This window comes from Paroedura picta, chromosome 12 (genome assembly GCF_049243985.1).
Source record: "Paroedura picta isolate Pp20150507F chromosome 12, Ppicta_v3.0, whole genome shotgun sequence".
Classification (NCBI taxonomy): domain Eukaryota; kingdom Metazoa; phylum Chordata; class Lepidosauria; order Squamata; family Gekkonidae; genus Paroedura; species Paroedura picta.
The window spans coordinates 45,533,970-45,550,185 of record NC_135380.1 but is presented as its reverse complement, the minus strand read 5'-3'; the positions used below and the strand labels follow the sequence as shown (position 1 = coordinate 45,550,185).

Sequence of the window (16,216 nt, the reverse complement as noted above, 5' to 3'; positions counted from 1 at the left end):
CACCCAACCTGCCTGCGCCTCGCCTCGTGTCCCCTTGCCTGCCCTCCCCAGCCAGCCCTCGCTTGTTGCTTGCCTGGCTGCCTAGCAGGCAGCCACTGGCCCACATGTGCGTGCCATCCTGCCCATAGGGATCCCCTCGCCCACCCACTGCCCAGGCCATGTGAGCCAGCGGAGCCTGCCAGCCAGCCCCAGCCTCACAAGCCCACTGGCCACAGCACGCCGATGCCTCCAAACACCAGCACGTTTGCAGGGTCTCGGTGCTGCCCATCCTCGGTGGGAGGAGGAGCTGGATGGAGGGAGAGGTCCACGGCCCTGATCCCCCCCCCCCCCGCCGTGCTCCTCCACTTCTCGCACACACCTGGGAAGGAGAGATCACCCCTTCAACTGCACCCTGACCCACACCACCCTCCCCGAGCCAGACTCCTGCCTCCTTTGCTGTCCGGGGCCTGCCTAACCGCCTTCCCCCCAGCGCCTGTTGCATGCCTCAACGAAATGGGCTCGCAGACTAGTATATTATGATAATTTGACGGTATTTATTTATTTGACTTTTACCCCACCATCCCCCAAAAGCTTACAATAAAAATTGAATATAAAATAATTAAAAACGAGTTTAACATTTAAAATCTACTGTTAAAATTCAACCAGTCCAGTTGGGAAACCCCACAGCTGACTATTTGTAGAAATTATTCCATGGAGTGTTGCCTGGGGAGGGAGGCACACAGGCTGATTGTTACCTATGAGGGGATCCTTAGGCTGGGAGGCCAGCATCTTCTCTAAGTTAGCTCCGGCCTCAATTGTTGGCCTGGTGGGACAGCTCTGTCTTGCAGGCCCTGCAGAACAGGTTAAGGGCCCTAATGTTATGGCCCAAGGACCCTTGGCCTTGGCTGAGGCCAATGTGACCTCTTTGGGTCCAGGGACCCTGAGCCCATTTTGGTCGCTAGATCTTCATGCTCGGGGGGGGGGGGGGTGTACTGCCAGGAGCTTTACATAAACGTACAAAGCTGCCTCATACACAAACAATCCATCTCTTTTAGCAGCAGCTCTTCAGGGCCTCAGGCAGAGGAAGAGCCTTCAGCAGAGGGATGGGGGCTCGGCAGTAGAGCATGCGCTTGGGCGCACAGGTGGTCCCAGGTTCAATCCCCGGCATGTCCAGCTAAAAGGATGAAACTGGAGATGATGTGGAAGACCGGAACCCAATGCCCTGGAGGGCTGCTGCTAGTCTGAGTGGACAATCCAGATCTCGATGGAGGTATAAAGCAGCTTCGTGCATCCAACCCTCTAGCAGCAGAGATCCTTTACCCAGGAAGCCTGCCCCCTCTTTGCTTCCTGGAGGCACCTGCTCCCCCCCCCCACATGGCTGGCAGGGCAACGTGACTTTTAGCATCAGGATGGATGGATGGATGGATGTTTGGGCATCCTTTCTCCTCGCAACAACGAAACTCCAGGGCGGCCCTTCTAGCAACTCACCAGACGACTGGAAACAGGATGGCTCCACAGCACAGCAAGTCAACCAGGAAAAGGATCTCTTTCCACAAACTGTATTCTGTGGTGCCTTCTTCTGTTGACTCTAGGATGATGTAGGCCACGTTTGCCAAGACCTTGTGGGAGGAAACAGGGAGGCATTCTGAGTGGCGGGAGGCCAAGTTCAAAGGAAGGAAGACGAAAGAAGGCACAATGGGTACTGCCGTCCGGCAGGAGCAGAAGAGGGGCTGTTTGGCTCAGAACTCAATCTGCTGAGAATCTCCATTTTAAGTTTCTAGTCCTTAGTTGTCCAGCAAAGTCTATTGTGTGGCAAAAGCACACGAAGCCAGAACCGTTGCTGTGACTAAAGCCTCCGGTTGCTGGGCTTCCTGTGATTTCCCAGCCTCCACCAGGGCCCTGGCTAGCCGGAGGTCGTCGCATGAGCCTGGAAGCTAAGCAGGGCTGACCCTGCCTAGTATTTGGGTGGAAGATCTCCCAGGGAAGATCAGGGGTGTGATGTGGAGACAGGCAATGCCAAACCACCCCTGTTCCTCTCTTGCCTTGAAAATCTCACAGGATTGGTCGGGTGCATCTTGATAGCACTTCTGACCCTACGAGCTACACAGAACTGTCCCATGCAAGAAAGTTATACTAATAAGCGCACATTGCAGAATTGTTTGCAGAGGTCGCAGGCTTCTGGTTTTGGACTGGCTTCTCCTGTGTGGAGACGGGAAGGCTCTGGCATGCGGAGGACATTGCTCTGTGGCCTACAGACATTCTTCTGTCAAAGAGAGCGTCATGCTGCAAACATCCCACACTTCTCTACTGACAAGGGCCCCAGGAGCGGCCTCAGGGTGGCTCCACTCAGGCCTGGCCAGTGCCTAGTCTCTCCCCTCACTTGGCCCCTGGATTTGGGAAGCTGCCTGTGAGGAGCTGCAAAAAGGCTCAGCCTGCACACGGAAACCGTCGGAAGGTGCAGAAAAGAGAGGCTTCGCAGAACGCTCCTAAGGTTTCCCCTCCTCCTCACACACCCACATGCTGGACGATGCAAAGTACTGAAACAAGCAGCCACGCACTGCCCATGCACTGCAAAAGGATGCCAGTGCCAGGTCCACAAAGGCCACTCACTTCTAAGAGGGAAATTGCGGAAGGGGGGGGGATGCCTGCAACTGAGCAGGATGCAAGAACTAATGCTGTCCTCACCTGCAGCGGGATGACAATCATGAAGATTTTCTTGTCCTTATCAGAAAGGATGTGCTTAATGAAGGCCCAGCCGGTGCCAATGAGGGCAATGGTGATGAATAGCAAGGCGCCCTTCAGCCTGGTGGGTTAAAGAAGAAGAAGAAGAAGAGAGTTCACAGCTTGCCTTTTTACATGCCGGGGGGGGGGGGGGCCTCCAAGGCAGGTCTTAGGAGGTAAAGGCACCCATCAACACAACAAAGAGAGGCACCAGTTGGAAGGGTTCCATGCCAATAAATCTACTCCACTGGCATCCTGGGTCAGAAGAACGCCTGGTGAATTTGCCTCCACAGCAGGGGGGATATGCTGCATTCCAGCCCAAGATACCAAGAACACACAAACGGCGGCCAAAGAGAGAAACTGACTACTCAGCCTGCACACGTGTGGAAGGAAGAAGGGGCAGATGTGTCAAAGACGGAACCCACTAACAGAAAGGCCCGGCTCCCTCATTGCCTTCAGAGGCAGAAGCATGCAGAACAAGGGACCACTGGAAAACCTGCAAACAGCTGCCTCAAAAGATCATTCTGCTGGTCGAGCCCTAAATCACGCATGGTGGCTTGACGGTCCCCAAGGTGGCTGCGGAAACAAGTGTCCGGAAAAACCCCTCCTGACCTTGGTGTCGTTCAATGCTCGCAAGGTGCTCAACGTTTCCACAACCACGGAGGGGAATGCCATACTGCAGGCACTCCGGGGTGAGGGTCAGGAGGCAGGGTTTGACCCCCCCCCCCACACCTGGTTCTGTACTTCTTCCCACAAGAGTGAAGGGCAGCCCTTCTGCTCAAGGGGGAAGAGACAAAAGGGGGGAACGCTGGCAAGCCCAGACAGCCAGGGTGCTGGGGTGGCTAAAGGGGGCTGACTAGTTTCTGGAAGGCCTGCTCTGTTCTGGAAACTTGGTGAGTGATCTTGGGCCAGTCACACTCTCTCAGCCTAACCTACCCCACAGGGTTGTTGTGAGGATAATACGGAGGTGAGGAGAGATGTAAACTGCTTTGGGTCTCCAGTGGAGAAAAAGGCACAGTATGAATGAATTAAATAACTTCCTTGACTCGAGGGATCGCATCTGTTTCTCGTCAGTGCTAGAACATGATGTTGGGAGTGGGTTCCAGTACGGTGGGTATAAAGCATTTCTATCTGGCCTTCTCAAAACACAGGAGGAGGTTAACACTACAGCAGCAAATTACAAGAAAGCGTGTAAGAGCCAGTGGGGTGTCATGGTTAGAGCAGCAGCTTCTAATCTGGAGAACTGGATTTGATTCTATGTAAATGTTCCAAAATGTTTTATGTAAACCGCCCAGAGCCGTAGGGAAGGGTGGTATAAAAATCTAAATAAATGAAAATGAAATTCCCCACTCCTCCACATGCAGCCAGTTGGGGGATCTGAGCAGTCCTCACAGAGCTCTCTCAGCCTCACCTCCCTCACAGGGTGTCTGTTGTGGGGAGAGGAAAGGGAAGGCGGTTGTGAGCCACTTTGAGACTCCTTCGGGTAGAGAAAAGTGAGGTGCAAAAACCAACTCTCCTTCTAAAAAAACAAAAGGCACCCCCCCCCCAGGAAATCCTACACAACTTAGCCTTCCCCTGCCTTAGAACAGTAGGAGGGTCCTGCTCAGAACTTTCCGTTTTCACCCGGGCGAGGCTGGGGAGGGAGCGACAACTTCCGCCACAGATGGAGGCTTTCCGGGCATTTAAAAAACACAGTAAAGCCCTTTCCAGGGCAAGCCTTGATGTCAAGCAGCACAAGGCCCAGTCACTAGTCCCTGAATCAGGCCTGCAATTTGGTCTGTACCACTTACAGGTGAGTGATGTAGTAGACCACGGCCCAGCCTTCGATGGGGAAGCCTTGCACGGAGATGTAGTGGTAGTCGATCTGAAAGGCAAAAGCACAGGGCTGCTCAAAGGCATTTCATGTCCGACTTGGGAGAGGACTGGGCAAGGAGTCGGGCTTCCCCAGGCAATCTGGCCAGAAGGAGGGCAATCAGTCAGGCCCAGCTAAGAAACAGCTTGAGGAGGACACAGCAAAGCACAAAATAGCAGGCCCAGAAGAAGGGGGTAGGGGCAGAGGCCCCCCTCCTTTCTGAGCCTATGGGCGCCTTTGGAATTCTAACACAGCATAGCCACACAAGATGGCTGCAGAAGGAGGCGGAACCAGCAGAGAAATTGCAGTTGCGGCTTATTTTCAGTCACACAGCAGAGATCTTTGGGCTGTTGGCAGCAGCTGACAAAGCAACAGGTTTCAAAAACCTGTAGAAAAGCCCCACCCATGTCCTAAAAACCACTTGGGAGGTGCCAGGGAAGGTGCCAGCAAGAGCCACGGCACCCACGGATTGGGGCCCCCTGGAGTAGGGAGACTGGTGGCCAGTATTTGGATAGAGTGGGAAGAATATGGAAGCCCCTCCTCTGAATTCTTTACGATCTGTGCCTTGCTTTCCTGCCACTGCTCACCAGCCAGTGTTCAGCTGGAACCAGGAAGCACCACCTTGCACAGGGCCCCTTTGGAGGGCTCAAGCTACTGTTCTTCTGTTCCTCTGTTGCCTCAAGTGCGTCGTATGCTTCTCCAGGGCCAACAAGACAGCTGGATATTTGTGCAGGGATGCCTGTCTCCTTCTCCTGGAACCCATACCTTTCAGCTACACCGTCGCTTGGCAGCACAATATTGGTAGAAGTCCTAGGATAACACTGGCTGGCTCTGATCCCCCCCCCCCCCCCGTCTTAGGGATGGCAACAGCAAGAGAGACACTGAGAGTTTACTTACTGCGTGGAAGACCAAAGAGAGGGACTTGGTGAATGGAAGAGCAGCCATAAGCCAGTGAATCTTGAACACATCAGCCCTGTAAGCAGGAGGCAGCAGGGGAGAAGAAAGTAATCTGAGGCTCAAGAGAGTTAGAACAATTCCAAGGTATGGTCTGCTTCTACAGCAGGACCTTTTAAGAAGATGAAGCCATAAGAAATTGGAGGTTCCTGAAACTGGAAGTAAAAGCAACCCCAGGAATGTATACTCATGGCAGTACAGGAAGTAGCCTGCAAGTATTCAAGTACTCATTTTGCAACTCAGCACACCTCCCAGTACGCGCTCCCTTATGCACCTCCAATTGCTTGGCTTCTTTCAGTGCTAAAACCAATTCTTCCTTTTCATCCAAAAACCTTGCAATACGGCTGTACACTCCAGCAAGCACCAAAGCCCAAGGTGGCCAGCACCGCAGCACAGGCACCAGCTGGCATGTCGCCACCAGCGCTGGCCCTCCCTTCCACACTGCTGGCCGCCTCAGGCTTCAGTGCTTGCCAAAGCACACCGGAGCGCACAACCTTACCTTACAATGTGATCTGCACACCTCAACCTGGGAAAAGTGGCATTCCTTCATGTCCCCACCCACAAAATCAGACATGAACTAAATCATGTTTCTGTCTGCAATTGTTAGCAAGCAGGAATATGGAATCGGCCAGCTCCTGAGTGTTCATGCAAGTCTTCCTAGTAGGAAGGCTGAGACTGGAATTCTTGCTTGCCTGCAAACAGTATCCAGTGTTACTAATTCAGCGCTGAAAGTTTGTTTAATTAATGAGAACCTGGAGTGCCTTGAACTGAAATGCACAGACAAAATACCCAGAGCGACTGAAAGTATCTCATGGCAGACAGTGGAAAAACTCTGGAAGATCATTTGATGTGATTAATACTCCCCCCAAGACACCTCTTGCAAGAAAGCCCCCTAGCCACACCCCGATTACTTGAGGAGCATCAAAGACAAGGAGAGGCTTGAAGAACAAAGATGAGCCCATTTATTGTGGCGAAAACTTTCAATCAAGTTGGGTACCCAAAGGCTGGTTGAGAAAAAATTATGAGGAATAAATTCAAACAAAATATGTGTACTTAAACTCTTCTTTAAAAACACAGACACATTCTGCAGTCCTGAACCAATGTAGTACAATACAAATAAAAACCTCTAAGTTAATATCAATGAAGCAATAAAACAATTCTGTATAATCCCATTAAAACAGGACAGAATGTGTTTTGGCCTCCTCGGTGGTCAAATTGCGATACATAGGCACACTATGGCATAGAAACATGTTAATGCCTGGGCAAGTTGCTAAGAAGGCACACCAAATATTCTGTGCAGCAAAAGAATTAGGCTGTAGACTTCTAAGCAGACGCACATGCAGGGAATGAATCATAGAATCATAGTTGGAAGGGGCCATACAGGCCATCTAGTCCAACCCCCTGCTCAACGCAGGATCAGCCCTAAAGCATCCAAGAAAAGTGTGTATCCAGCCTTTGCTTGAAGACTGCCAGTGAGGGGGAGCTCACCTCCTTAGGCAGCCTATTCCACTGCTGAACTACTCTGACGTGAATTTTTTTTCCTGATATCTAGCCTATATTGTTGTACTTGTAGTTTAAACGCATTACTGCTTAATGTTTAAACCCTTTCCTGTACAGCCAACGGAAAAAGCATCCTGCCCTGCTCCAAGTTACAACCTTTCAAATACTTAAAGAGGGCTATCATGTCCTCTCTCAACCACGTCGCTCTCCTCTGTACACTTTCAATTTTATCAACGTCCTTCTTAAAGTGAGGCCTCCAGAACTGCACACAGTACTCCAGGTGTGGTCTGACCAGTGCCGTATACAATGGGACTATGACATCTTGTGATTTTGATGTGATGCCCCTGTTGATACAGCCCCAAATGGCATTCACCTTTTTTAATGCTGCATCACACTGCCTGCTCATGTTTAGTTTACAATCCACAAGTACCCCAAGGTCTCGTTTACACACAGTGCTACCTAGAAGTGTATCCCCCATCCAGTAGGCAGGCTTTTTATTTTTCTGACCCAGATGCAGAACTTTACAGAATGCAACTTAATAACTCCTTCTGACCATGGCTATCAAAGCCCTCAGATTGTACATATGTATACCAACTTTTGACTGATAGTGTCTTCAAGCATTGAAAAGAGCCAGCGTCTACTTCCTCTGGTATGTGAACTGTTTCATCTCTACCAGTTACTAAAAGGGTGTGTGTGTGTGGGGAGGGATATTGCAAAGAGGGCCTGGAGGCCAACGTGAGGGTGTGTGGCTGTCAAGGGCTGACAGACTAACAACTAGACTTCTGGATTAATAGAAAGCTTTATCACTAGCAGATCAAGACACCTCCACGATCATAGTCGATTCTGTTCAATACATGTAAAGCAAGCACTTTTGCTCTTTCCCTTTCCCACACTTTCCCAGGGGCCAGCCCGGGCACCATTCCAACCAATAGTTGGGCTGTCGTGGCCTTGGGTGTTAGACAGTTCCTCAGTTCAGATAATGCAGCCCAGCAGAATTGTGTGCAAAGATTAAATCACAGCAGAAAGCAGACAGCTCAGGGTTACAGAAAGGTTCCAAAAACAGCACACATTCATAGAATCATAGAGTTGTACTTGTAGTTTAAACCCATTACTGCGTGTCCTCTCCTCTGCAGCCGACAGAAACCGCATCCTGCCCTCCTCCAAGTGACCACCTTTCAAATACTTAAAGAGGGCTATAATGTCCCCTCTCAACCTCCTTTTCTCCAGGCTGAACATTCCCAAGTCCCTCAACCTATCTTCATAGGGCTTGGTCCCTTGGCCCCAGATCATCTTCGTCGCTCTCCTCTGTACCCTTTCAATTGTATCCACATCCCTCTTGAAGTGAGGCCTCCAGAACTGCACACAGTACTCCAGGTGTGGTCTGACCAGTGCCATATACAATGGGACTATAGAATCATAGAGTTGGAAGGGGCCATACAGGCCATCTAGTCCAACCCCCTGCTCAACGCAGGATTAGCCCTAAGTATCCTAAAGCATCCAAGAAAAGTGTGTATCCAACCTTTGCTTGAAGACTTCCAGTGAGGGGGAGCTCACCACCTCCTTAGGCAGCCTATTCCACTGCTGAAGTACTCTGACTGTGAAAAAAAACCTCCTGATATCTAGCCTATATCGTTGTACTTGTAGCTTAAACCCATTACTGCATGTCCTCTCCTCTGCAGCCAATGGGAACAGCATCCTGCCCTCCTCCAAGTGACAACCTTTCAAATACTTAAAGAGGGCTATCATGTCCCCTCTCAACCTCCTTTTCTGCTGGCTGAACATTCCCAAGTCCCTCAACCTATCTTCATAGGGCTTGGTCCCTTGGCCCCAGATCATCTTCGTCGCTCTCCTCTGTACCCTTTCAATTTTATCGACGTCCTTCTTGAAGTGAGGCCTCCAGAACTGCACACAGTACTCCAGGTGTGGTCTGACCAGTGCCGTATACAATGGGACTATGACATCTTGTGATTTTGATGTGATGCCCCTGTTGATACAGCCCAAAATGGCATTTGCCTTTTTTACCGCTGCATCACACTGCCTGCTCATGTTTAGTTTACAGTCCACAAGTACCCCAAGGTCTCATTCACACACAGTGCTACCTAGAAGCGTATCCCCCATCCAGTAGGCATGCTTTACATTTTTCTGACCAAGATGCAGAACTTTACACTTATCTTTATTAAATTGCATCTTGTTCTCATTTGCCCATTTTTCCATTGTGTTCAGATCTCGTTGAACTCTGTCTCTATCTTCCGGAGTATTTGCCAGTCCTCCCAATTTGGTGTCATCTGCAAACTTGATAAGTAGTCCCTCCACCCCCTCATCTAGATCATTAATAAATATGTTAAAAAGTACCGGGCCGAGCACCGAGCCCTGAGGTACCCCGCTACTCACCTCTCTCCAGTCTGATGAAACACCATTGACAACAACTCTTTAAGTGCGGTTCTCTAACCAATTCCCTATCCACCTGACTATCTGAAAATCCAGATTGCAGTCCTTCAACTTATCCATCAGAACATCATGGGGAACCTTGTCAAAAGCTTTACTAAAATCCAAGTAAACTACATCAACCGAATTTCCCCGATCCAGCAAACCTGTTACTTGGTCAAAAAAGGAAACCAGGTTGGTCTGGCAGGACCTGTTGGAGACAAATCCATGCTGACTTCCTTGAATCACCAAACTTCCGTTAGAGTTTGTCCATCCGCACCCAACAGTGGGCCTATTGCCTCCTTTACTTTACGTTTGCTCCTCACGTAACTGAAAAATCTTTTCTTATTACAATGGGCTTCCCTGGCCAATCTTAGCTCACTCTCAGCAGCTTTGACCTTTCTGATGCGCCTAGTAACCTGTAGTGCCTAGTAACCTGTAGGTACTCTTCTTTAGAGCTCTGTCCTTCTCTCCATTTCCTGAACATTTTCCTTTTCTTTCTTAGTTCCTCTTGAAGTTCTCTGTTCATCCAAATAGGCTTCTTAGAGCTCCTGCAGTGTTTTTGTCTTTCTGGGATAGTCATTGATTGAGCATGCAATAGCTCTTGTTTGAGTAGCGCCCACCCTTCACATGCTCCCTTCCCTTCCAGCATTCTCGTCCATGGTATGACACTCATCATGTCTCTGAGTTTATTAATGTTTGCCCTACGAAAATCTAACATCTGCGTCTGGCTACAAGCTTCCTTGACTCCCCATCTCAAAAGGAATTCTATGAGGACATGGTCACTTCCCCCTAGGGTCCCCACCTCCTTCACCTCATCCACCAACTCTTGCCTGTTAGTCAGTATTAAGTCCAGTATGGCTGAACCTCTTGTGGGTTCATCTACCATTTGATAAATGAAATTGTCAGCCAGGCAGGTCAGAAAGTTGCATGACTGAGGATGCTTCGCAGAATTTGTTTCCCAGAACACATCAGGGAAATTGAAGTCACCCATGATGACAAGGTCCTGCCGCTTGAATATTTTCTCAAGCTGCTCACAAAGTGCAGCATTCACATCCTCTCGTTGGTCAGGCGGTCGGTAGCAGACACCAACCACCACACTGTTTGTTTTCCCCTCGCTTATTTTCACCCAGATGCTTTCCACTGTAGATATACTCTCCTTCACTAGAATTTCCTGACAGGTAAGCCCTTTCCTCACATACAGTGCCACTCCTCCACCTCTTTGATCTATTCTGTTTTTTCTGAACAGTTCATATCCATCCACCATTACATTCCAGTCATGAGAATCATTCCACCAAGTTTCTGTGATGCCTACTAGATCATACCTTTCCATCAGCATGAGGAGTTCCAGCTCTTCCTTTTTATTGCCCATGCTTTGGGCGTTAGTATAAAGACATCTGAATCCTTTTACCTTTGGTTCCCTATGAGCTGGCTTTGCCGGTTGGGCTGCCTCCGATTGTTTTCCTTCCATACACTCCCTATGTTGATAGTCTCCTTCCCCTAGTGGCTTTAGTTTAAAGCTCTCCTGATTAATCTCCCCAGGTTCCTGCCAAACACATTCTTCTCCAGTTTCGATAAGTGCAGTCCATCAGGTGCTAGTAGGCCTTCCTCAAGAAAGCCTATCAATTATTTCAAGATGGAGTCACTCCATCTTCAACATTATTTCAAGATGGAGTCACACAGGTCAAATACAAATCATGGCAGAGATCAGGGCAGCTGATCCTGACAGTGGCCCCTTTTGGGGGAAATCAGCCATTCAGCTGAGCCTTTAGGAATGCTGCTCCAGTTTCTAATCACTTTGCAGGAAGGGGATAGAATGCTGAAGGGAAGCACACTGGCAGTCTTAGTTCAGGTCTGCCTCAGTGAGAGGACATTCATGGTTTCCAGCTTGCCTCTGGAAAAAGGCAGACAGTTGGAAGCTGTGCCCAGGGCGGTTCAGCTCTACCTTGGTAGAGTGCGAGGCCCGTCTCTGATGACAAACAGACTTTGTACTGTTTAGTCTGACTCTTGGAAAAGGGCAGGCGAGTGCAGGTGGAATTCTGTGTGTGTAAAAAGAAGAAGAGTTGGTTTTTAAATGCCACTTTTCTCTCCCCAAAGGAGAGAAAAGCAGCTTCCAATCGCCTTCCCTTTCCTCTTCCCACAACAGACATCCTGTGAGGGAGATGAGGCTGAAAAAGCCCTGATATTACTGAAGAAGAGTTGGTTCTTATATGCCTTTTCTCTCCCTGAAGGAGTCTCAAAGCGGCTTACATTAGCCTTCCCTTTCCTCTCTCCCCAACACACACCCTGTGAGGTGGGTGAGGCTGAAGGAGCCCTGATATTCCTGCTTGGTCATGACAGTTTTCTCAGTGCCGTGGGAAGCCCAAGGTCACCCAGCTGGCTGCATGTGGGGGAGCTCAGAATCAAACCCAGCATGCCAGATTATCCAACCCAGTTGCTAGTCAGTGAAAGTATGTTTGTATCTGGAAGCATCAAAGTGGATTCAAACCATCCTCTGGAGTGGCCACTAGCTTAAATGGCCTGGCCTCAGCCAGGCTTCTTCTCTGACTGGAGACTCGTGCAGCTGATCTGTTCCTTGAAACAGCCTGTAACTAAATCTTCTTTGTCGTTTATATACTAATCTTGCCTCAGTGATCCCTGCATTCTACCTGTGCACCACCAAACTCATCTGACGGCAGTGAACCCATTCCTGGACACCTGATATCTTAAGAGTGCCTGGCAACTGAGGGAAGGGTTTACAGCTCAAAACAACCCTTGTTCCCCAAAAACCATAGAAAGCTGCCTGTGCTCCCTCAGTAGGTAGAGAAGGCCTGACACACAAGTTGTGTAACACTACAGAGCACAAAGAAAGGTGTCCGTCAAGAGTAACCTCAGTGTAAGAAAGAAGGTTGCCAACCCCAAGGTGGCATCTGGAGTTCCCCTGGGATTTCCAGGCAACAAGGATCAGTTCACCTGGAGCAAAGGGCTGCTTTTGAAGGGGGGCTCTATGGCCCGATACCTCATTGAAGGGCCTCCCCTCCCCCCATCCCGCTTCCTGTCCTGAACTGGCCTACTGAGCACAAAGCTTGCGCACCATTTCCACTGCAGCATTCACCTGCGTTTCCGGAGGATGTGGACCCATACAACACCAGAGATGAAGAAGAAGAGTGCCATCGAGATGTAGAGCTTAGGGAGAGGGATTTCTCCTGCTGAGAGGTAGCTGCCACGGTTATTCTCCTGGATCTCTATCTAGAAGCAAAGGAACATAAAACAGGAGTTTGGGTGGCACCTAAACAAGAATGTAATTCAGTACAAGCTTTGGTGGACTAGATCCCACTTGGTCAGACACAGAAATGAATGAACCATTCAGGGGCAATGCTGTCTGCTGGGAGCATTCCTGTTTTAGGAATAACCAGCATTCCTTGCTCATTGCATGTGAAAGCAAGGATTCTCTCCTCTGGGCCACAACTATGGAGGAGCTCAGCAGACTCTTGGCTCCTGAAACTGCCACTCAATGCTAATGTAAATGCAGCGTGTTGGGAGGTGAGAACCAGTGGCCCAAAGGAGTGTTTAACCGTAGCCAGATCTGAGAGCTCCCATCCCGCCCTACTCAGCCAATTTTGTGTGTCTAGTGTGTGTGTGTGTGTGTTGGGGGCGGGGGGGGGGGAGACCACCAATGAAAGTGGGGTGAGGGACAGCTTTGCAAGACAGACTTGTTAGGCAGGAGTCTCCGCCCCCGTGTCTGGCTGGCCTGTAAGATAGGGTTTTGGGGGAGTTTTGGAGGGGGGAAACAGACACATCTTAGCTATGCTTCAGGCCATGTTGCAATGGCCCATGTTCCTAGACTTCACCTTACGTAGCCGGCACCACCAATAACGTCCTTTTAAAATACGTCCAGCTACAAAGACAGACTTCAAAACACCAAGATGCAGTACTTGGATTTACGTTTTGCAGCAGAAGAAGACGGAGAACATGGGTTGGAAAAAACAGGTTTTCCTTGGGAACATACAGTTCTGTACATGCTCATCCCTTTGATAGAGGTTGAATAAACTCTCCTGGTAGCTAGCAGAAGCAGAAAGATATAAGCTATCAGAATATAAGCTATTCTGATTTCTTTGCAAATTGGGGTTTCCCTCGGTGCACAGAAGCGTTATTTGTCAGCAAATGTCATCAGCCTGCAAGTGAAAACTCTGGCTTCTGAAAAGATACTGCAATATATCATAAGGGACAGAAACATGATTTAAAAAATAAAGACAGGTTCTTAAGAAACTAAGTTCAACCACCAATACTAAAGAACATCAGAACCCCCTTCTGGATCAGAAAAGTAGCTGATCTAGTCCAGCACATAGGGGCCAGCCAGTAACTCTGGAGGTCCAACAACAAGGCAGAGAACCTGAGGCCTTGCCCTCAGGTTAACTCCCGGTTCTAGGATTCTGAGGTTCAATGCGTCGGAATGTGGAGGTTCCCCTCAATCACGAGGGCTAGTAGCCTTTGACAGACTGATCCTCCATTAATCTGCTTAATCCCCTTTTAAAGCTGTCTGTCTATACATTATACATCTGTCTATACATCTGCATTTACTATATTCTCTGGAAGCAAATTCCACACTTTAATCACATGCAGTGCTCTTTGCAAGATCCCCCCACCCTGTAGCAGGCTGGGTGAACAAAGGAAGGCCACCACCCTCAGTATCAGAGCAGTCCGCAGCTACTCCTCTGCTCAGAAGAGAAGGCATGGAGAAGCACAGCCAGTGGACAAGGATGCCAAATCTGCAACACTGGACTCACTCTTGAGACCCCTTGCTTGTTTCCCAGCAAGACCTAGGAGGGAGTTCTTGGTTAGAAAGGGAGAGTGCCAACTCACATCCAGGCTGAAAGGCTCATTCAGCGCATTCTTGTCGATGCATTTGTGGAAATAGAGGCTGTAAAGACCTTCCTGGCTCTCCGAGATGTTGAAGAGAAACTGAGAAATGTACAGAGGAAGAGTCAATCACTGTGCCCAGCTCCCCCCCTCCAAACGTGCTCCCCTCCCAATTGCCTGGTCTGAGACATAGGAACACCCCTGGCTACCAACTGGTTTCCATGCTCCATTTAAAGTGCTGGAGCTGATCTTTAAAACCCCACAAGGTCTGGGACCAAGGGTCTATGGACTCATCTTCTCCAATTGGGGCCTACCCAGCAGTTCAGCTCTGCTGTTCTATGTGCCCTTAATTGGGGAGTGATGACCTGGTGTGGGACCTTTTTGGTGATGGAATCACAACCTTCGATTGTCCACTCTATGCCTGCTCATTATGCTTCAGACACTGGATGAAAACTTGGTTTTATTTTGCATTTGGCTGCTGTCAATTCCTGCCAACACCAGCTTTGTCCAAACCCGCATTCACAGTTTCTGGCCCTAGTTTGGTCTGCTTTTAATTCAACTGGCATATTTTCAAGAACTTTCCCTTCTGGTGTTGCAGAAGTTCCTGTTCCCTTTCCTGCTGCTTAACATGGCTTAACTGGTACCTTGCCTGATTTTATTGTTGCAAGTTTTCCATAAACCACCCGGAAAGTCTGTGAGTAGGGGAGTGCAATAAGCTAATCTGAGCAAAAATTAAATTATCCAAAACTGACTTCACTGGGATTTTTTGGATATTCTTCCAGCTGGATATAGATCAGGCTGAATTTTGGCTATCGGAAATGGGTAACCTCAAAAAATCCAGGAAATATTCAGGATTTCTTGGGACTACCAGATAGCCAAAGTTAAAATGTGTTTAAAGAGATTCCATATGAACACTCAACTTGGAGAAGGCATTTAAGGGATCACAAAAGCCCTTTAAATGCCTAGAGCTCAAGGCCAAGTGGCAGCTTGGAGAATGCATTTAAAGGGACCACGATCCCCTTAAATACATTTTCCCTCTCTCCACTGGAAATAATGAAGGATGAAGGGAACTTTTTTGGGGGTACACAGAACTGGACCCCATGGTCCAATCTTTTTGAAGCTTGGAAGACTTTTTGACAGTTATGTTGCAAATGCAGTGCCTCTACCTCAGAAAAAAAACACACACACACACACACACACACACGCCCCAGATACCCTGAATCAATTCTCTACTATACCATATGAGATCTATTATAGTCAATTGTCCCCATAGGATATAATGAAGGCAAAAAAAAATTCAGGATTCCCAAATATTTACCAGATCAAAGAAATATCATGACAGTAGTAGGATCAGGAAAATCGGGAAATACCGATTTATATCTGAACCCCCCAAAAACCATGGGTTTTTTGCACCCTCCTACCGGTAGGTTCAGAAAGATCACTGAGAATTGCAAAATATTGCAGAAACGGGATTAAAAGTTTTAGGGAATGGAAGAGGAGTTTACCGCCAAGAGGGGCAGAAAGGATTCACTGGAACCCTGTCCAGACATCTACATAACCAAGGGGAAAACCCACCTGAAAAGAAAGGCCACCTGTTATGTTCTGGAAGGGGTGCGATTTCTCAGCAGCCACCTGAAGAAAGCAGCAAAGTAAGGTCAGCTTCTTCCAACTCACTGCAAACAGGTCAAATCAGTGCACAACACACAGAGGTGGCAATTCCAGCCGGTGAGCCCTGGACTCCCTGTTAAGAGCCGCCACACTTTCAGCAGGCTCCTTTTTGCAGGTGCTCATCGTTTGTGACGGCAGGGAAGCTGTTTCCGGGGGAAGGTGCGCATATCCTTTCCGCCTCATAATACAAAGTAGAGGACAGGCTCCCTCCTCGCCTGCTAGCTCAGCATAGCTTTTTTGAAGAAGAGGCTGCTTGGTCTCTGTTGTGGCCTGGCTAAA

The 16,216-nt window shown here is 48.9% G+C and overlaps 1 protein-coding gene across 1 annotated transcript in view; it reads right to left on the bottom strand.

The window, feature by feature from the left end:
* GPR107 (G protein-coupled receptor 107) overlaps positions 1 to 16,216 on the bottom strand; it is a 75,105-nt gene that overhangs the window by 33,805 nt on the left and 25,084 nt on the right. The window contains exons 7-13 of the mRNA XM_077304901.1: positions 15,845 to 15,901; positions 14,273 to 14,371; positions 12,525 to 12,658; positions 5,450 to 5,525; positions 4,491 to 4,564; positions 2,665 to 2,782; positions 1,468 to 1,598 (exon numbers count right to left, since the gene is read on the bottom strand). Of these exons, the coding sequence (XP_077161016.1) occupies positions 1,468 to 1,598; positions 2,665 to 2,782; positions 4,491 to 4,564; positions 5,450 to 5,525; positions 12,525 to 12,658; positions 14,273 to 14,371; positions 15,845 to 15,901 (689 nt within the window). The remainder of the gene's footprint in view (positions 1 to 1,467; positions 1,599 to 2,664; positions 2,783 to 4,490; positions 4,565 to 5,449; positions 5,526 to 12,524; positions 12,659 to 14,272; positions 14,372 to 15,844; positions 15,902 to 16,216) is intronic.